Here is a 21,562-nt window from a genome sequence, read left to right as displayed (position 1 = left end):
AAGCTGCCCTTGGACAGGGGCTTTAACTGGACAAACATTTCTGTGCTCCAAGCTGCAATGGCTCCATGGTGCTCCTGCAAAGCCCAGCAGCCCTGGGCTGCCCCTGCTCAGCAGGACCTCCGGGGGATGTTCTACACCAGGGCACATCAGCTCACTGCATCTGCAGGCCTGGCTCCCACGCTAAACAATTAATTTTAAACCAGCCTTTGCCTCCCACCCCCGTGGCACAGCTGCCTTGTCAGCATGGAGGAGCCACCAGGCAGTTTCCCTTCAGTGCAGGACCAATTTTAGCTCTGCTGCAGATTCATGCCAAGGCTCTCTCTGTAACACAGTCAAGAAGGATTTCTTTGTGTGAAAATACCTGTTTTGTTTGGCTGCCAAAGCACTGCACATTTATGGACCTCTAAATTTAGAGGGAGGAATTTTTGGTTAGAATAACATCTGTTTATTTCTCAATATAGAGATCTGAAGCAGGACTTTACAAATGCAGGTTTGATCCCTCTCAGTAAAGTTCCAGAAACATCCTTAGAGGACTTGAAATGCTTTTTTCTAATAACTGAAGCTCTCTCTCTCTTCATTTTTATCACAAAAAAAAAAAAAAAAAAAAAGAACTTTTCAATACTCATAAAAAGTTCCAAACAACTGCCTCCTTTTATTTGCCAAAACAGGGTGGAGTAGTGAGTTTTGTGGTTGAGATCACCATCACGAAGAGGGATGAGATATTGGCTCAGTGGTGATGTAATCCTAATTTAATGTTCTTTTTTTTTTTTTTTTTAATTCTATAAATTTAGTTTAAATTAGAAGAGAATCCTCAAAATATTTTTTCCTTGCAGCCTCACACACAGGTCCCTCGTTACCTTGTGCAAAACATCTGCAATTAAAATTCCCTCCTGAGCACAAACATTTTTCTCCTGGCCTGGTTGCATCTGCAAGCTCTGAACCTCTCCCAGCCATCCTGATGATGAATACAAATCATTTCATGCTTTTATTTGTCAGCACATTAAAGGGCAGGAACAAGAGAGGGAGTTTAATTTGGAACATAATTGGTTCTTTTGTGGATCTGTGATAATTAAATGTGCCTACATGGACAGGCAGCCAAGACAACACCGTCCTCACTCACTGAGAGCAGGACTGTTGCTTTGCTTCAGAGCAAACTGTGAGTAAAATTTGAGGCAGAGCTCTTTTTAGTGCCAGCACTGTGAGATTCTCCTCTCTCAGCTCCCTCCAGCTGTGGCCTGCTACTGACCCTGAGCTGTCGTTTGCAATAGGACTAAAATGCCACCTTCAGTGCTTTTCCTCGAGCGAGCTGGGCTCCTGACAGTTCCTGATGTGATTACTGGGAGGGGAATAGAGAATGGACACTCTGAGTGTCTGAGGAAGTGCTGCTTTCTGAAAGTTTACATATTTGGTTGGCTTCTGGCCGCGGATTCTTCCCGTCAGCAGATCCGAGGAATGCTTTGCCACACTCTCTTGCTGGGCCAGGATTAAGCTGCAAGTGTCCAGCTGAACCAGACTAATCCTCAGGCTGTGCTGAATGAACTGTTTGTGGGCCTGTTGCATAACAAGTTCAGGGAGACTGCCTGGCTGGAGGAGTCCTTTCCAGGGGGAAAATGATGTCTCAGGTTTTAGCTTTTCTATTTTACAGATTCTGTGCTGCTTTAGTGGGTGGGTCTGGAATTTGTATGAGGGGATGGAGAGCTCTGTGCACAGAGCAGGGAGACAAAACAATTCCTGCTCCAGCTGGGCACCAAGGACAAATGAGCCAAATCTCAGCCCAAGAGCACAAACCCCGTGGGCTGGAGAGAGAAAAACAAGGGTGGGACTGCCTGGGCTAAAGCTGGGCTGGGACAATGAACTGCAAGGTGGGAATGGAGCAGAGCTGATCCCAGGGAGAGACCCCGTGCCCGGCCGTGCATTTTGGGGCCATTTTGGTTCATCTTGGGTTCAGCCCTGGCTGGGCTCTTGTGCTGCTCAAGGTGGGTCCATTGAGGCATTTTAATAAATCCCTGCTTTATTATTCAGCTTTGTCCAGCCTCTGCTCTAGGGCAGCCTGCACAAGGCATCACCAACACCCTGGAAAGCTGCTCCCAGCCTGTGTCACGGGCAGCCCCCTGGGACAGGTGAAACCCAGGAGCCCCAGACACCCATGTGTGCCCTGGAGTGACCCACAGGATGGCTGAGGTTTGCTTTGGACACCCAGAGCATCTTCCAGGCTGTGAGCCTGTCTTTGGATCATGACAGCAAGGCAGAAAGGGATCAAATTGTTGTTCCTCATTCCTGAAATTGCTGCAGGCTCTGCTGGGTGGAGAAAAAGTTGTGTTTTCCCTGTGGAGGAGCCTGGATCACCTGGAGCTGTCCCCCCTGCCTGGGCATTGTCCTACTGAGTTGCTGCAGCATTGGCGAGGAAGTGGCCCCTGTCCCTCACAGAAACCTGGCTCAGGATTCACAGATTCGCACAGAATCACAGAATATTCTGAGCTGGTAGGGACCCACAGGCACCACCAAGTTCTGGAGAGAATGGCCCATCCAGGGGTTGAAGCCCCAGCTGGTGTTACCAGCACCCTGCTCTGACCAGCTGAGCTCTCCCCTTGCCCCTCCGAGGCAGAGTAAAACACCAACATGTGTAGAGAAGAGAGGAGGTCCAGGAAAGGCTTTCAAAACAGAGATGTGACCTTTTCTTCCCCTACATCATGAATTGCCTCCCACAGAATTTATTTCCTGCAGGTGGGAGGGAGGGTCAGGGCAAAGAATAGGAGATATTTCAGTTTTACTGAAATTGGCTCTTCTGTGGATGGGTTGACATGTGGCAATGCCCATATCCAAAATCATCTCATCCTCACCGTGCTGGGCTGTAAAAACAGGAGTACCTCCTAGACAGAGGATCATAAAGAAAACCTAATCTCACACTGGGAACTGGGCAGTTTTATTGTTCCTTCCAGAAAGCCAGATGAGACCTTGCTCAGTGTATATCCACGCTGTGTAAATAAATTTGAGGTGAGGACTTCTAAATGCACTTTTACAGCTTGTTTTGAAGATAATGGAAGCAGATTAACAATATAAAACTGCTGCAGAAAGTGCTCCTTATTATCATAGGCTTGACCTGAAGATGAACATAACCTGGAGGTAAGGACCGGCCCAGGCTGTGGGGAATTGGTGCAGGTGAAGAGCTGTGAGAGCTGGGAGATGTTTGTGTCTGAACACATGGGCTAAAGGAGAATATGTCAGCATAAGAACATTTCCTAAAATAGCCCAGCAGTCCCTGCAGTGTGTGATGTACAGCACATATTGTGGAGCATGGCTATCTCATAAATGATTTCTCTTTATTATCATTCACAGGGCAGGACTCTTTACAGTGTGCACTGCACCATTTTGGGCATCTGCTAAAGGGAAAATTCAGAAGTGAATGTTTTTGCTTTGGAAATCATTAAAGACCTTTCAGCTGTTGTAAGGACTTTGCTTCACATGCTGCTCTCAAGTCAATTGCAGCATAATTTAAAACTGCTGTTGCATCCTGGCCTGCACTGCTGTCTCATTGCCCTCACCCTTGGGGTTTGAGAGCAAGTACATTCTGTAGAGATAAAAAAACCCAAGCATATTGTGTCTGTCTGCAAAATTACATGTACACACTTAAAATCAAGGGACTAAAGCACGGGTTTAAAAGCAATTTCATCAATAAAGGGTTGTTTATTCTTGAAAGATGTAAGAATAATACCATGGGTAATTCAGGGCCAAGAGGACTCTGTAATTCCAGCAGTTTCCAGACCCCACTACAGCATTTTGTCTTGTGGTGAAATGACTGGAGCCAAAGAGCCAACTGGATTCTGGGCATCCATCACCTCATAAATGCAGTCCTAATAGTTGCAATGTTTGTTAGAACACCATACTTCAATTCTTCTGTTTGTGAACTAAAATGTCAAAGCTGCCTTTTGGACCTGGAAAAAGACTGCAAGGCCTCTCGGGTGGTATTCTGTAATTACCATGGTGAACCAGTATTTAATGAGGGGTAGAAGACATGAGGCTTTCCCTCCCTGGAACTCTTGGCCTGCAGCAAAGCACTGAAACTGCACATTTCTGCTGAGCTGCCCCTGTTGATGGTGCTGCTGGAGCTTCCCATCCCAGTCTGAGCAGGCAATTAAAGCCTGGGGAAGCTGGAGAAAAAATCAAGCGTGGAGCTGGTTGGGGAGGGATGGGTTTCCCCCACTGTGAAAGGCAATTAGCTGTAAATTGTACTTAAAGAGTTTAATAGCACAATATGCAGCTCATCTTCCCTTTGCTTGAGAAATAGGTTGTGATGTTGTTGTTTATTTACCGGTCTGGAAAATACCTTCATCAACAAATTCTCTTCAGAGACGGTATGACACTTGGGTGATGTGTCACATCAGCAGGTATTTACTGCTGATGGTGCAGGAGTTGGCCTAGGCAGAATGGCAGGTTGATTACAGGGAAGAATTTTCTTTTTCCTTCCCATTTCATACTGCCTGCTTTGCTTTTTGTGGTGCTTGCTCTGTGTCACAGCCTGTGGGGACTCTTCTTCTCCGACCCTGCATTCTTCTTTCTGTGCTGTCATTTCTTTACTTCTGTGTTAAGTGACAGATGCAAGGGAATAAAACCATCTCCACACCTCATGCTAGTTAGAGTGAAGAAATAAATAAAATAAATTAAATAAATAGTCCTCTTTGCAGTGATTACAAAGGCTTTCCATTATCCCTTTGCCATGCTGGAAGTATTCTTTATAAGGAGTTTAGATTTTAGTAGTTTATAGCATAACTTCCCATTTAGCCATCTAAAATGTTGACTTTGTGTAACCACTGACCTGCAGGAAGGGCACACTGAATTAATAAAACTAATATTATCACTTGGGCTTCCACATTCCAGATTGGTACCAATACCAAGCAGATTTTTTGGACCTAAAAGTCATACATTAAACTGAGGCTAGAAGGGGCAGCAGAAAAGACTTTGAATCACCTCTGATCGCTTCTGCTATTTTAACACTTTGTACATCAGAATTCTTCTAATATAGCTCATGACTTGCTTGAAGTTGAAAATGTTATTCCTGTTCTCTCAGAATTAAACATTTACAGCTGCAAATGATGTCTTTTGCATTTGTAAATTTTATCTTGTTAATATTTATAAATCCTTCAACAAAATAGGCTCACACATAAGGCATTAATGTAGGTTTTATATTTCCTTACAGTGCCTTAATCTAGCAAATACAAAATCTGAGTTAGAACATGTAGTAAAAAAAAACATTAGCTTTTACTACATGCAGAAGGAACAAAATAATTACAACATGATGTGTTTATTAATCTTCTGAAATTCACTCTTTTCCGTCTGTTGTTTGGAAAATATGAACAAAATAGCACAGTGGTTGTGACTCTCATCAGTTGGGATTCCCAGCTGGTGGCTGATAACAGTGGAACTATCAAGGTTTTTAAAGTGTTGGACATTGCTGAATGCATTTATTGTGGTTTTTTGACTCATTTTCTGCCTTCATTTCATTTACTTTTGCTTCAGCAGAATCACACCTGTTTCATTATTCATCTGTTTATCAAGAGCAACTCTGAAACAAACCATACTGGAAAAAACCAGCTGAATAATGCTGCAGATAATGACCTTCTTGGGGTCTCATGCCCTAAAAATCCTGTTTATCCATATGCATATTCATACAACCAGAATACTCTCTCCATCTCAGGGTAAGACAAAGTCCCTAAAGATGTTTGAATCTTTTGTTCAGGGAAAGCTCTGTGAAAGCTGCTGTGTGTTTCACCCCACTGCAGCAGGATGATTTCAATGCACATTTGTCTGTGAACACGAAGGGACCTCATTTCATCATTGTGGCAGTGACTGCACAGTGCTCTCTTGCCAGCAGGAGGAAGTTCTAGCAAGCTGCATCTGAGAGATTTGAGGAGAAATGTTTCCCAAAGCAAATATTGATAAGCTGTTAATTTCCTAAACCAGCACAACGTCAGCAAAATGCGTGGTGTGTCACCTGATCTTCAGTTCTCCCAGGTGGGAAAATGACAGCTTCTTTACAAAACCCTTCAACATCCAGCAGTGCTGAAAACTGGCATCAGGAAAGGTCTGGCTCTTTGTGCAGACTGACCTAAATGCTCTTTAGCAGTGTCAGGTGAAATAATACCCAGTCTGCTTGGCTGCAGGATTTTAATGAAAAGTGCCAGGTTTACCTGAACAGAAAGCAGCAGAGATAGACATGCCTCTCAAAGTAAAATTGTTTCCTCTTTCGTCCAGCAAAGGTGGTTGAGTTTTATCTCTTATGTTCTTCTAGGAGCTGGGTATAAATACAGAGCTATTTCAGTAGAGTCTTTGTTCCAGCAGCTGTCTCAAAGCTCTCAGGTTCTTATGCTTACTGTCAGCTCTGTGGTGGTTTTATCCTGCGTGAGGAATTATGGCACCGTGTAGCTTGGTTCAACCTGAAAGGTCACTTGGATTACTTATGCTGCAGCCTTTCCGTGCTGCAAACCAAAATTATGCATCCATGGTGAGCCTGTTATTGGAAATCATAATCTTTTATCTATTTTAGTGTAATTAATTGGAAAACCCATATTATTTGGTACCCTTTAAATAGAATCAGATGAAGAGGTTGTTTCTCCCAGCAAACTTCCACTCATTTTTGAGATTGCTTTTTACTTACAGAGCTTTAGATTTGCAGCTTTTTAGGAACAGTTCCCAAGAGCTGCATACAGATTTGGGGTTTATACCTGATGTATGTTATGCTTTAGCCATAAATAGAACAATAAAGGTTAAGATCAGCATCCTCCCCCCTTCCCAGGCCAGGCAGTGGGAGCTGTGGCAGCTGCTGAGCAGGCTGCTCCCTTGGAGCTGATGGTGCCTGTTGTTTGAGCCCATGGAATATTAGCATTGTTTCCAAACTGGCTGCAGTAGCTGGGCTTTGAGCACAACAAATTAAATGGATCAGGTTTATGTAACTGCTGTGTTGACAGCATGGCAGAGAGAGTCTGGGTAGCTTGGTTCTAATAAACCCTCTGGGGTCCAAAAAGAGAGAATGGTGCAGAGAAGAAAAACTTTCAAAACATGGCTAATGCACCAACTAACAGTGTATACTTAAAATAAAAATTACGTCCTAAATTCTTTTACCAGAGCAGCCAGGAAGACCTAATTTCAGCCTCATGCTCATGTTTTGTTTGGCCTCTTGATGGAAGTATGTCTGACCACACTTCATAGAAACGAGCCAAGAGGAGATGCTTTTTGTGCCTTTGTCTTTTACCCAGAGGGAAACGTTCTAATGGCTTTGGTAAATGGATTAAATTGTGTTTTGAGTGGTACAGACTGGGAACATTCAGTGTGTTTCCGGGTGCTTCCCTCGCAGAGCCTGACTTGCTCCAGGCGTTTGTCCCCCATCTGGGATTTTGCCAAACTCCTCTCCTCTAGCAGAGCTGTTCAGAGCTCTGCCTGTGGTGACCAGACATCCAGACAGCCTGGTTAGCTGCTTTTAGCTCCGAACTCTGCTGCTTTTCCTCTCATGCAAAGTCACATCTTCTCTGCTTCCTTCACAAACACAGAGGGAATTGTCACCTCGGAGGGAGATGCTGTTCTGCCAGCTCCAGCTGCACATGTGAGTCAGCATGTTCTGGGAGCATAAATGCAGGGATATCTTCTCCAAAATAAAACCCCCTGAATTATTTGGAACGTTTATTGCCTCCCTTTTGCTGTTCGTATCTCACAGTTGTAGATGAGCTCATGTAATGCTTTCTGTAGAGTTTGTGTGAGGACATGGGCATGTGGAGCCCTCTCAGTACAGAGCTGAGTTTTCTAAGGAAAACTATTCTGGATGGAGAAAATCTGGCAAGCAGTTGGAATTAGGCTGAGTAAAGAATGAATCCCTGAGATTTTTCTATGGTGATTTTTCCTAGTGTGATAAAATTCATCACAGACAAGAAGATTTTTTTAATTTGAAAACTCTGCAGAAGTGTCTGGGTTTCATCGGGTTTAAAATAATTAATCCTTCATTTTTAGAAGTGAAATAATTGAAGGGTGTGTGTGCCATCACCACTGTAGCATTATACCTTGGACAGCATCTGCAGGGATTTTCAGAAGATTTCTGCTCTAAAGTCTATCTTTGATTCTGCATGGAATATTGTTGCACAGAGTGCCTGTGGGGCTTGAATTCAGCGTGCTTCATTTTGAATGTCTGGGGTTCTGTTTTGCTCTACTTATATTTGTTTGCATTGTAGGGAGGGTAAATCCAGGTCTGTGGACAGGCAGGTTTTTGTCAGAGCTCTCAAGGTTGTGTTTTAGAGGAGGTGTAGATGAAGGCCAGCCTTGGATATTCTGTCACAGCGTGGAAGGGTCACCTTTCCTCGGTGTTAATGGTGCCTCTTCCTTTCAGCAATCCTAAAGTGGAACTGGCTCTCAAGAGCCCTAACACAGAGAACTGTGCTGCTGCTCTGGTGTGTGGCAGTGTGAGTGCTTTCTTCAGACCTAACCAAAGCCCAGATCCCACTCTCAGCTCTGTGTCATTGAATGCTGATGGCAGAAACTTTAAACTCCTCCTCTCTTGGCAACGGCAGAATCCATTCCAGGAAAAAAAAAATCAGAATTTTGGATTGTCTATCAGGGGATCTTTCCACATTGTTCAGATTGTGCATTTTGCTGTGAATTTCAAAAAGAATCCACTGGAAATAACTCCAGCTGGACTGTTTGGCTGTTTCATTCCTTCTGGGTTATGGGGGAGGTTTTGGGACAGTAGGAAAAGGGATGCTTTGAGTATTTCTCCATTGGTGAAAGCTAATTTGATGACTAAAAAACCCCAAACCACAACAAATACCTTCCTGCTATCAATACCCTCATCCTCAATAATGAGAATAGGCTGTAAGTAGGTACTTAATATAAAATAAGTGTAAGAAAACATCACTAAAGAACTTCAGGACAGGCTCTGCTGGCTTTATAAGCAACCTGAAAGCAAAATGGATGATCTCATTTCTGCTGAGCACTGGAAGGTGCTTTGTCTACACTGTGTGGAAAGAGAACCCTGTAAATAAAGGTGCATCTTTGCTGCCAGTTTTAAGTTGCTTGTTGAAACTCATTGTGGTGGGTAACAAAAGCCTGTGGAGTGATGTGGGAGAGAAGCTCCTGGAATGGCTGTAGAGCAAGCACCTGATACACTTTGGACTCACTCCACTGCTTAGGCAATTGTTTCAGTAAATTTTGTGCTCATCTCCCTGAAAAACTGGAGGATTTTGTGTTGTCAGTTGAGAGTATCAGATACAGAGTTGTAAGATTAAAAGTTCTTAATTTTTCAGATTTTGCTGGTATTTTTGGTAGGACGAAAAATAATTGTAAATCAAGTATGCCTGAATTTCTTGAGATTAAATTTTAAACTGAGCAATACTTCACATTTCAATTACTTTGCAATTCATAATTTAAACGAAAGGTGGCATTATATCCAAGCTGGTGATCCAATCAAGGAAATGGAACAGGTTTCCAACACTTCTTGTTGAGCTGCAGTTATCTTCATTTTTCTTCTGTCTCTAGCAAGTCAGAATTCTCTTCCTAGAATTAAACAACTATTTTTAGTTGATAACTACACATGGAAGTGCTTGTCCTCCACTGTTTACTTCATTGCAGTGTGGTTGCAAACCTCAATGTGCTGGTTTTATGTTACAATGCTCATGGTGAATGTGATGGGAGGTTTGCTACTATAAATATTCTCTATGTCCCTCTGGGCCTGCTCCCTGTATATCACATTTGGGTCATGTTCTCTGACACTGCTGGAGAATATGTAGGGGAGAATTAGAAGACTAAAATTTATCCTTGTGGTTGTTCAGAAACTGAACACCTGCAGCATCTGAGAGGGGGTTTGGTGACCAGGTGTTAGGTTGTGTCACCTCTTTGGTTTCCCCTGCTGGGGTCTCTTATCCATAGCCAAGTTTGCACCTTAAGCCTAGCTTAATTTTGGTTTGGGGTAGGAGCTCAGATCCACAGACCATGAAATGTTGTTCATACTAAAACCCCCTGAGGATTCTAGATGGCTCCCCCTCTCTGAAACAGCCTGCTCCATCTTCAGCTCTGCTGTCAGCTCCTGTCAGGCTCAAGAGGATGGAAGGCTTTCCACTGTGGTTTCCATACAACAGCCCTGACTGGAACTGCATCCCTCCTCTCCATCATCCTCTGCCCATGGTGGTTGGTACCAGGAATTGGCTGTGCTCTGCCCCCAGTCACCTCTCTGCAATCCCATCAACAAAATAAAGTGTTTCTTGTAATTCAGTTTTCTGGCTTGTCGGCAAACAGAGCTTTGAGTGCAGCAGGATAAATCCTACCCTAGAGGAGGAGGAAATCTCTCTGGTCAGATAACACAAAATACAAATTGATTAAATTGCCAGTGCTCTTGCAATCCTGTGTGTGCTGAAGAGTAGGAGGAGGAGGAGGAGCAGAGATTGGAGTCCCTTTGAGTCCAGAGTATATTTCCTGCACATTGGTGAAGATAAGTAACATTAATATAAACTGATTCACTGAGCAATCTTTGGTGAATGCCAAAGATCATCCCTTTACAATGCATTCTTTGTCTCTTTTATTGCCTCAGGGTAGTTTTATTTGCCAAAATACAGACTGTAAGTTGTATGGGCACCTAGACTGGGGGTGTGGGGAGGAAAGAACATGTGACGGTAAAGCAAATGAATTCACATTTCAAATTACTTCCCATTCCTAATCTCCAGATTGGTTAGCAGCTTTTCCTAGGACACCTGGGGTGGTTCTAGTTGTAAATTAACTGTTTGCATTTGAAAGAACACCTACCCTGAATTGTACGGTGTAATTAATTAACATAATGGACTTTAATTTTCTTTTTGTCTAAGATTTAGATGGGACTTAATTCATTAAATGTTTTCTGTGACAGGACAAAAGGTCAATCAAAAGTTAAAAGTGAATTTTCACTTCAGTGAATTTTTACTTCAGTGCTATAGTTTATTGCAAAATACCCTTTCTGTTTTGGGCGTGAGAAATGTGATTCCTTTTGCTATTTTTGCCTTTTTATCCAGGGGTTAGGCTGCCCTGTCAGTGTGCCATTCAGTGAACCATTCTGTTCTCCCCTTAAGGCAAGAGGGATCCTTTGCCTTTTTATCCAGATTCAAAACAAGGACTGCAATAAGTAACAATTTTAAAAGATGAAAATTCAGCACCCTGATGTCTTCGGTGCCAGTATGCAGTTGTGCCAGAGTATAACTCTTGTTAAAAAATTCAGGAGTTATGCATTTCCAAAAGGAAACAAAATATATCTTGCTCATCTGTGAACAAAGATCTACTGTGCATACTCATGTGCAAATTGTTCTCTCTGTTGGTATTTTGCTAATGGGGCCTAGGAGAGATTTAAGGCAAATCTGGGTGTTCTCCACAGATCTAACACTGGGGACACACATTTCTTCTTCCATTTAACATATTGGCAAGTGTAATCAGTTATCTGCACCCAAGAGTTGGAAGAGGGGTTCTCCTGGTCCTTTTTTCCCTTACCACGCTGTGCTGGTCAGTGTGATAGAGAAGACAATGGGAAGGTGTCACCTGTGCTCTGTGCTCTGGACTAGCACACTCAGCAGGACTGGTGCCTAGCAACAAATACCTGTCTCCTTAGCTTGGACTGATCCCTCTGTAAATGCCCTGCCTCTCAGTTCCTGATGCATTGCATGTAAAATGCAGCAGTGCCATTTAGATTTGGTATTTTCTGATTGCTTCTTCCTTCTGGTTTAACAGTGGATGGAAAGATAAGGCAATGTTGTCCTACTCTTTAACACCTCACCTCTTTTTCCAAGTTTAGAGGGATGGACAGTAGGTGTATTTTTAGGTTATGATTGGGATCGGGAGCTGGCTGGAGCAGCCAGTGGGACAGGGGGCACACACTGGTGCTCTGTCTCAGCCCAGTGGGCACACAGAGGTGCCCTGTCTTAGCCCTGCTGTTTTGGGTGTGAGAAATGTGTTTTCTTTTGCCATTTTTTGCCTTTTGAAGTCAGTGATTTAAAATATGCTTTGGTTTAGGTATAGGTACCTTACCCCACACCTTGTGGGGCAGGTGGTGGTTGGTGGTGTGTGGAAATACCCCTTCAGAAGAGGTAAAAGGAGAGGGGGTCCGGCTGCCCTGTCTTTGTGCCATTCATTGAAACCATTCTGTTCTCCCCTTAAGGCAAGAGGAATCCTTGGCTTTTTTATCCAGATTGCTTTTTTATTCCAGATTTTATCCAGAGCTTGGGCAGGATGGGCAGAGGTGCCCTGTCTCCCTGTGAAAGCAGTCTGAGCTGCCCAGCCTTTTTTCTGAGAGTTCAGCATGTTCCATAGAGAGGGCACTGGAACTTGCTGTGCTACCCGCCATGCTCCAGTCAGGAAGGAGAAAAAAAATACTCCTTTTTTTTATGCTCTTCATTCTGCGTTGGTGTGGAGTGTTTCTCCAAGGTGTGTTGTTTCCAGTTGTTTCCACTCCTGTTTTTGTTTACATCACGGAAGTTTCTATTCCCTGTAAAGATTACCATGGAAAAGGTCAATATTTGTTGTTACTTTCAGCTAGAATCGAGTTTTCATAGATCTTTGGTGTGGTCCATGGCCTGAAGTCAGTGAGTGGAGGCTGAGCTCTGTTGGCACAGTGGTGTCACACACGCACACACACAATCCCTGACCTGTGTCTGCAGAGGTAACCTTAGCCCAGAACTCATTTTGCTGCATGAGCACTGCTGGGTAATGTGGGTTTGTTGGTTTGGTTCGCCGTGGTCACACCCTTTGCACTCTGCAGAAAGCTTCAGCAGAAGGTCTCTGCTGCATTGTGTGCAAAGGGACACTGGTGGCACAGTCACCTGCAGGATCGGCTGAGGGATGTGCAGTGCCAAAAAGAGGTGTCTAAATATTCCTGCATTTTAACCAAGTTTTCTGTCTGAGTACTACAATGCATCTCAATGCTGATGGATTTGACAAAATGGGAGTGTAGATAAATATTTTTCTGGATTTAGAAGTGGTTGCACTGCACAGCCATGCGCTAATACAGAAACCATGAAACTATTTCTGTGAAATGCCTTTAAATCTAACTTTATTAGGTAAATAGTAAGACCTTCCTTGTAGTCTTCTTCTTACCCATGTGTTTAAATATGCAGTTAGTGAAAAAGTGATTTCTTTACCTTAAAAATGGACTTTGCTAATTTTTTAAAAAAAAATTATATATGGGAATTGCAGTGATGCTTGTCATTTTACTGACAGTTTAAACTTGGTGGTTGCTATTAAAATAAACAACTGTAACACAGTCTGAGCTTCAAGTAGAAAAATTCCTTGGTTTCGAATGGTGCTTGCAGAATGGCACTCATGGAAAATATGTCCTTCTGCATGGCACACGCTGCACACGTGATCTCTGAGAGCAGCACATTATCCTGAGCCAGATGTCACAAATGCTGCTGGAGAGACAGTTCTGTCCAGGATCTGAAGTAGCAACATTCCAGTATTTACTTTAATGCTAAATAGTAATTATGTTCCCAAGCTTTCAGCCACTGTCTGTGGGGTTTGTAATTATTTTCACATATGTGTTCAAAGAAACACAATTCTGTATTTTTTAGAAGTGGAAGATATTTGTAAAAACATGTTAAAATCAGTCATGTGTCTTTGTGCTTGATTTTAGTGTGAGCACTGAAGCTCACTCATCTCAGTAAATGTACGAATTGTTCAAACTGGAATAAAAACCCAAACATTAAATATCAAGTAAACATAATCGTGCTTTTCTTGGGGATGGAGAGCTTTTGAGATGTTGATGACATGAAGCATAACTAGGAAATGTTTAATCTCGACTGCCATTAATCCCAAAGAAATACTTCTTGCAGAAAATACATTATTACTGCCATGAAATGAAAGCAGGAAAAAAAGAGGAAGCTCTGAGGAACCTTCTGATCTGGAATATTTTTAAAGGTTGATTTGGGTTCAGTTGGTTTACACAGGGTGCTCAAGAGCATTAACCCAAAGTGTATTGGCCACCTGCATTATTTGTATCATCTCAATGTGTGTTTTCCATCCAAATTCATTGCAAGGTATTTTATTCAGTAACAATTAATTTTTCAGACTTTTATTAAGGCTAAGTAACATTCTGGAAGGGGGAGCCCATGGTTTCAGCTTTCCCTCTGTGAGGTCTGCTGGTTTAGAGCAGCAGGATATGTTCCTTACTTCCTGAGTTTCTCCATCCTGACCCCCATGGCCTCGGTGCCCACCACTCTTGCTCAGCACTGCCACCAAACACAGCCACAGGAACCCAGTGACCTGGTGCTGCAAATGTCTAGGTGTGTCCTGGGCTGTGGGAACTCTGGATTCCACAGAGAAGGTGCCACTCCACGTGAGGAGAATGAAGGAGCCCCTCCTGTACATATTTCATTGGAAGGAATGAAGGAGTTTTATACACGTAAGAGTATCTGCAGAGCTATAATTGCAGTCACCTTGCATTCCTGGTACAGAGTCCTGCCTTTATTGCCCCACTGATTCAGAACAGAGATTTCCCTTTCCCTTTTACTCCATCTACTATTTCTGGTGTACAAAGTGGCTTTCTTGGCTTCCAGATGAACTTTTTTTTAAGGGGGCTCTCTGGCTCTTTGTCAGCCTCTGTACTGCCTTTGGGGGATTTCCAAGTATCCACTATCCTTCTGTCCATGGATTTATGAAAAAGAAATGTTTCCTCTTGAAGAACCACCCCTCAGTGCTGACTGACCTTTCTGGCAGCTTCTGCTCCTCAGGTATTGTTTCACTGCTGGGGTGAGTGGCAGCAACAGTGACAGCTGCAGAAAGGCTTCTGCTAAATTCTTTTCAAAGGGAGTATTTGGTATTTAAAAAAAAAAAAAAAAAGTCATGTGCCTATGGATCTGTTAAGAGAAATTTTACATCTCTTGATAGTGTTATAATGAAATGCAGTTATCTAGTAATAGATTGATTTTGTGGAAAACCAAAACTGTGTCTTGCTGAGAGCTGCACTATGGGGAGCAGAGACAGAGACAGGGCCAGAGGATGAACACATCAGCTCAGAAGCAGCGTGAGCAGCATTTCAGAGCTGTCTGAGAGACAAACCTAAATCATGTTCAAAAAGCTCTGCCTAATGTTATTTTTCCCAGTGTTGTTGCCGTGGATGTAAATAGTCAGGCAGTGTTATAGTGCACCACTAATACAGTTTACAATAGCTTCTAGCACAAATGAGGGTTTGTAGGATCAACTACTGACTCTGAGAGACAAAACCAGGTCAGAGTAGTGACAGCAGGGAATTTTCAGTCAGGAATCCTGGCTCTGGTCTGATGGTTTGTCTGCAGTCTAAGCCTCTTTAGGCATTGTTTCTTTCAGCGCAGAGATTTTGTATATGTGCTTCATAACTTGCTGTAGTTTGCAGGGTTGCCTGGTTTGCATGCTCCAGCCTTGGTAAATCAGTGTATCTTAGCATTTTGAAACCTTGTTATCATGTGGAATTTCCTTCTTTGTCCCAGAATTGCTGCTCTTATCCAGATCCTCTAGCCAGGGTATGGAGACACTTTGCTGGAGAGCACAGCCTTTCTCTGGCAAGGTTTCTTTTGAGGGCCAACAACACAGACAGGACTCTCCTCCTTCTGTAGAGTGCCTCATCTTGTTTTGTGGGAGGGGATAAAGAAGCAGAACACGTAGATAGATGTGTTTCACTTTAGTTCTCCCACTGATCTGCAAGGCAACTGAGAGAAGTTACTCTAATTTTCCTCTGCTATGGTTTATAATCATTATGCTTCAGCATTCCCATCATTCACACAGCAATAAACACGTTTAGGTTTTGTAAAGGTAAGAGGCTTTGAGATACATGGAAGAAAAGCACCACTTTGGGGTCTCCAAACCCTTGAAACCAGTGAAGATTTCCTTTGCCTTAAATAGACTTAGGATTTGTTCTTTGGAGAGCAAAAAAGACTACAAAGATTCATTGTTTTGCCTTCTCCGTAGCAACTGACAGCATAAAGCCTTTTCCCAGATGTGTTTGTTTAAAGGCTTTATAAGTTCAGTTTAAGAAATGAACTGAAGTTGTAGTTATTGTTTTTATGCTGATTTTTGTGTGTTGGCATTAAAAAATTAAATAATCTAGTACAGAGCCATGGAAAATGCAGAAATATGTATGAGAAAAGATAAATCCACTTGGGGGGGACACAAAACTGGGATGAGTACAGGAGCATGTTAGCTTTTGAAGAATTCCTTGGCATACTTGAGAATTCCCATGTCATTCCAGGCCATGTGGGAGCATTGTGATGTTTTATATGGTTAGAGGATTGATTACTGTTCACTGATAATTCTCACTGTGCAACAGAAGAGAATAATGTGAAAGAGGATTGTGCTGTACATCCTTGAAAGTGATCTTTTTTACTGAATACTTATTATATTTAGGTTTACATTAGGTGTACAGGTAAAGCATGGGTGGAGGGAGAGCATGAGAAACAGAGAATTCACCATAGGAGGCAGGACGTGGAGGATCCACGTGAGTTAGCATATTTTTTTCATCAATATCTCCTCAAATCCCACTGTGAGAGGAATAACAGGTATTTTGACCTGTATATGCAGTTTATTGTACAATGCTGCATGGCTGTATTTATACTCTGCAGGAAGAAAACTACTCCCTAGTAGTTTCTTCTGGGTTTTTTTTTTTTTTTTTTTTGCCTGTGTAACCCTTTGCTTTTATTCAAGCAAAATGCAAAACAAATGCTTATTTTTCAGCCTTCTCAGATCTTGGAAATAATGGTGTATTAAATGTGATTAAAGTGGGAATTACCCTTTAAGCAGGGTCATAATTACTGTAGATTTAGATGGCATATTGTACAAATTGCTGTATGCTCATAATTACAAATTGAGTTTGTTGCACTCTGGGGGTTTACAAACTTTGTTTTAGCCATTAACACATTAAATAGCAGTGATTTATGTAAATTACTAGATAAACCAAAATTTCAGTGTTGCGTTTAATCTAATGTTTAATTCTATTTCTGTATTAGAAATGAAATAGGTTTAGCTATAGCAGGGAGGGTTGAATGGTCTGAGGAAGTCATTCACTGCTGAGATGTTGTAGTTTGAGAGTGCTGTTTGTTGGGCAACTGGCTGGAAACTGCAGTGGTCCAAAGTGAATGAAGCAGCAGCTCAATGAGTGAGCTGCTTGTCACAGTAAACTCTTCCCAAGGTCAGCCAGCCCACTTGCTTCACAATTATTTCCCTCAGACTTCTGGGCTGTTCTGGAAAGTATAAAATCACACTTTAAAATCTTTGTTTACTTCCTCTTCAGAGAGATTTCCCAGCTCCTTCACTTGTGCTTAAGTCAGGTTGATCTAGCGGAGCAAAGATCACATTGTGTTGTGCTTAGTTGTGCTCCAACAAATAGCCAGGAATAAGGATAGTAGGACATGAAAAGTCACTTTTTGATCTCCTTACACTGCACTACAAATTTCCACAATAGCTAATACTAGTTTGGTGTCAAAATAGCAGCAGGAGGACAACAGAGACTATACATCCTACTGGTTCTGCCAGAGCTTTCTATGTGAAGTGCAGATCAATAAAGTGCTGTAGAAGCCCAGGTTTGGCTCTGTGTTGGTAGAAAAGCCTCTCCTGCCCATTTTCTGAAGCCTGAAACATCAGCTCTGTGTGTTCAGCACCTCTGCCATCAGGATGGCAAAGATACTTAGCTAAGTGCCACCAAAAATTGTCTTAAGAAGTCATAGACTTAGAAATCTCTGCTAAATCGCCACCTGAGACAGGGTGGATTGTGCAGTGCGCATTACAGTTATTGTTACCCCAGGGAAAATTGAATGTATGCTATTGATTATGGTTGAATTAAAATGGTTTTGGAATGTTGAAACATTCACAAAAAATCCCTCCAAAAATAACTGCAACAGGCTTCCTCGACTCAGAAACCACAATGCTGTCTGTGTAGTGCAGCAAGAATTTGTTTTTCTGTGTTCAATTCCCCCCGTTGGAATACATGTGAGATCTTAAATGTGTAGATGATTTGGGCGTTTAATGTCCACATTACACTTTAACAACATATTCAAGTAAAAAGTGATCTAACAAAAACTTTGTACCTGAATGGTCAAAACTAAATTGGGAATTCTGGATGCTTGACATTGATGGGGGGAAAGCCATCTGTAACAACTATCCATGCAGTGTTTGGAATGGGATGTGTTTGTATTGCTTGGTTATTTGCTGATCTAGCGAGATTGTATCTGTGGAAGGAAGATTGTGTTTGAAGTGGCTTCAGGAAAGCACATTCCTCAAAAAATTCTGTGACTGCTTTGGAGGTCAGAGCTTTCCAGCCTCACTTTCCAGTGTGTCTCCTTCTTTCACAGCCCACGCTAAAACTGTCTGCACTTAGTTCCTAAATGGAAACTGGTTTCCGAGGGAGAAGTTGACTTTTGGGAACTGCCTGTGTCTGCTTTGGATTTGTCTCTGTTTACAAGTAGAGATGAAGTTTGATGCAGGAGGCGTTGAGTCAGGACCAGAAAAACGTGGGGTTGTTGTGGATCCCAGACGTTCTGCGGGGAAGAGGCTGTCTGGATAATCATTAGATGTTGAAAGCAGACATTGCAGCGTAAATACTCTCTGGTTAGAGTCTTGCAGTGACATTCCTATGAAAACAGCCGGTGTAGGTGTGTCCTTCCTTAACGTGTTTGAGTTTCACTGAAAGCTAGTTAAACCCAAGCTTATTGGAATCTATGCTAACACTTCCTTAGGAAACTATGCAAAACGCACGCTCCATCCAAATGTTTAATGGGGTTTAACTAAAATTGCCTCGATTCTTTTCACCATCCTGAAAGACGTGATCAGCCCTCATGGCATGCAGCAATACGAGATATGTCGCATCTTTGCGCCGTGCTCCTCCTCGCACCCGGTTCGCCCGAGCGACACTTTCAGTTCCTGACTAGAGTTTCCCCAAAATACAGAGCTTGGCCTGAGGAGCTTTGCTGTGTTATTACAGGGTATGAAGCGGTGGGAAGGGTGTTGCGATTTTGTTGTCGGGGGGCCGGGGGCCTCTCTCCGTTTGGTGCCCGCCGGAGCCGGCTCGAGGGGCCCCCGGCCACGGTGAGGGGTGTGAGCGGAATTTTAGACAACCGTGCCCGCTGGAGCCGCACCAAGAGACCCCCGGGCATGGTGAGGGGTGTGAGGGCTGCTGGAGTGAGGGTAGCTCTTGGAGAACTGTGCCCGCTGGAGCCGCACCGAGAAGTCCCCGGGCGTGGTGATGGGTGTGAGGGCTGCTGGAGTGACGGGACCCTCGCAGCCGCGCTTTTCCCGGGAATCCCGCCCCACGCGTGCGCTCTGCCCGCTTCCCTGCCCCGCCGCCGGCGGCTGAGGGGAGCGGGAGCGGGCGCGGGGCGGGGCGGCCCGAGGGGCGGCTATGGTGGCGCGGAGCTCCCCGCCCGACACTTCGGCCCGGCCATGTGGTGCCTGCACTGCAGCTCGGAGCGGACCCAGTCGCTGCTGGAGCTGGAGCTGGACAGCTGGTGAGCGCTGCCGAGGGGTGCGGGGGTGAGCCCCGCGCCGCCCCTGCCGCACAAAGGGCTCCGCGCCGCCAACGCCGCCGCTGCCCGGGCTCGCTGTGGGGCGGTGCGGGAGGATGGGACTGGGGGGTCCTGCTGGCGCTGGGGGCACCCCTTTGTCTCTGGGGATTGTCCCGGGGGTCACCCCTATTGTCCCTGCGGGTTGTCCCTGGGGTCACCCCCGCTGTCCCCGGGATGTCTCCGGCTCGCGGCGATCGGGAGCTCGTTCCCCGTGTCCCGGCTCGGGAGCGGGGACAGGCGGAGGCTCTGTCTGCCCTGCAGGAGCCGAGGGTTAAATCATCTCCGTGGTTCAACCGCGGCGTCCCAGGCGGCCCCGCCGCGCTGTGCTGGCTGTGGGTGACAGGCAGAGCCATAAATCGGCAGCTGTGGCAGCAGGCTGTGAGCTGACTTGGCGTGTGCCGCTCCAGACACCGATGTGTAAACACTGCTTTTCGGCAGAGAGCAAGGAATCACATGATTTGTGTCAAACCAGTGTGAGTTTGACTGCAGAGCTCTGGTACAGGCTGTTCCCGGTGTCTGGGGCCGGCCGGAGACCTGGCCTTGTCCTGGCTACATGGGAAGGTGTGTCACACTCAGAGGGGTAAATCAACATTTGCCACTCGTGCCCTCAGCCAGAAAATAAGATAAAAGAAAAAAAAGTTCAGTTCAAAGGCCTTTAAAGTACAGATACTTGAATAACTGACACAGGAGGAACAGAGAGTGGGAATTTGTCATGTTAACACATACAGTCCCTGTTGTAAGGATGTTCTTAAGTACCAAAACAATGTGTGTCAAAAGCACAGCAACACAGAGCTCTGTTCATGAGCTGCCTGAAAACTCCAGACACAAACGAGTTTTCTTCTGGTGTGATGCTGTGTGTCGATTATGATACACTAAAAAAGTTATCCTGCGCTTGCAGTGCACTTGCAAAGTGAATTTATCTCCGATGCGTTGTGGAAGTTCATTCCACAAAGTAATTCAGCCAAATGCTGAACTGTTTGACTGTTAAAGAATACTCAATTTAGCTAAAGATAGAAAACATCTTAAATTGGGTGTGGGCATGTGTGGAAAAATATAAAAGGAGGAAATGACTGGATTCAGTGTAACTATGTATGAATGCAACAGTTGCTTTTCTAGAAAAAAAAAAAAGGCAAAATATTTTTTGATAAAGAGAAGTGTTTCATAGTACAGTTTAGTCATACATTTAATGATCCTTCAGCCCATTTTTTACCCTTAAGGAAAAGAATAATGTAAGTTTCCTGTGTGGAGTTGGCAATGTTTGCATAAGTGATGTTACCTTTGCATGGCTTGCTAAAAACATAATTCATAACAGTTACTTTAGTGACAGATTTGCCTATTACACAGAAAGGTTCTGTTTTTCATCATTGTTTCAGACTTTTTCCCTCCATTTGTACATTGCTATGCACTTCCTTTCAGTTAAACTTGATTATTCTGCCTGATGGGCTAAAAGAGGAATTGCTGAGTACTTAGTTTGGATGGTTGTATTTAACTGTGTCTATTCTTGTGGCAGATATCCTTCGTATAAACACAGAATTCATTACATCTATCGAGTGCTTTGGGAGAACTACAGCCATGCTGAGTAAAATGACCCATTTTCCATTTTACTTCTACTTTTGTACCAGGTTTGGTTCTGCCAAATCTGTTCTAGTTCCTGAACGATATTGAGAGTACTGTTACAAAGTAGTCAGCTGGGCTTTTTTTCTCCTGGTTAAATAGAAGCTCAATGTTTGGGTTTCCCGTGAGAAGTCATCTATCATCCTTTTTTTTTCTATTTCCACCAATCTGAAATCATTCATTATCATCCAGGATACTGTAATCCAAGATCTGGAGCTGACCAGTGAAAACAGCATCAACAGCATTCAGCTTCTTTGCCCCTTTAGAAGCCCTCTGGGAGTCCTGGTGCAGTTAATAAACAACTGCAGTTCAGTTTCATGGAATAATTGGCAGCTTTCAGGCAAGGAAGCCCAAGGATTCTGTTTTTGCACTGAAAAGGGCAAATACCAAGTTGAACAGTAACTCTGATTTGCTGTTCCTGTTAGAGTCTTGTATTG

The 21,562-nt window shown here is 43.7% G+C and overlaps 1 protein-coding gene across 12 annotated transcripts in view; it reads left to right on the top strand.

Moving 5' to 3' along the window:
- IQSEC1 (IQ motif and Sec7 domain ArfGEF 1) overlaps positions 1-21,562 on the top strand; it is a 285,226-nt gene that overhangs the window by 209,351 nt on the left and 54,313 nt on the right. For 2 of the 12 annotated variants that reach the window (XM_050979513.1, XM_050979512.1), the window contains exon 1: positions 19,313-19,454. The exons of the other annotated variants lie outside the window; for them this stretch is intronic. In XM_050979513.1, the coding sequence (XP_050835470.1) occupies positions 19,390-19,454 (65 nt within the window). In that variant the 5' untranslated portion in view covers positions 19,313-19,389. Of the gene's footprint in view, positions 1-19,312; positions 19,455-21,562 lie in introns of those variants that run through there. 12 annotated transcript variants of the gene reach the window in all.

The sequence above is a fragment of the Serinus canaria genome, chromosome 12, assembly GCF_022539315.1.
Source record: "Serinus canaria isolate serCan28SL12 chromosome 12, serCan2020, whole genome shotgun sequence".
Lineage (NCBI taxonomy): Eukaryota > Metazoa > Chordata > Aves > Passeriformes > Fringillidae > Serinus > Serinus canaria.
Note: the sequence above shows the minus strand (reverse complement) of the source record. Positions and strands in the feature narration are given on the sequence as shown.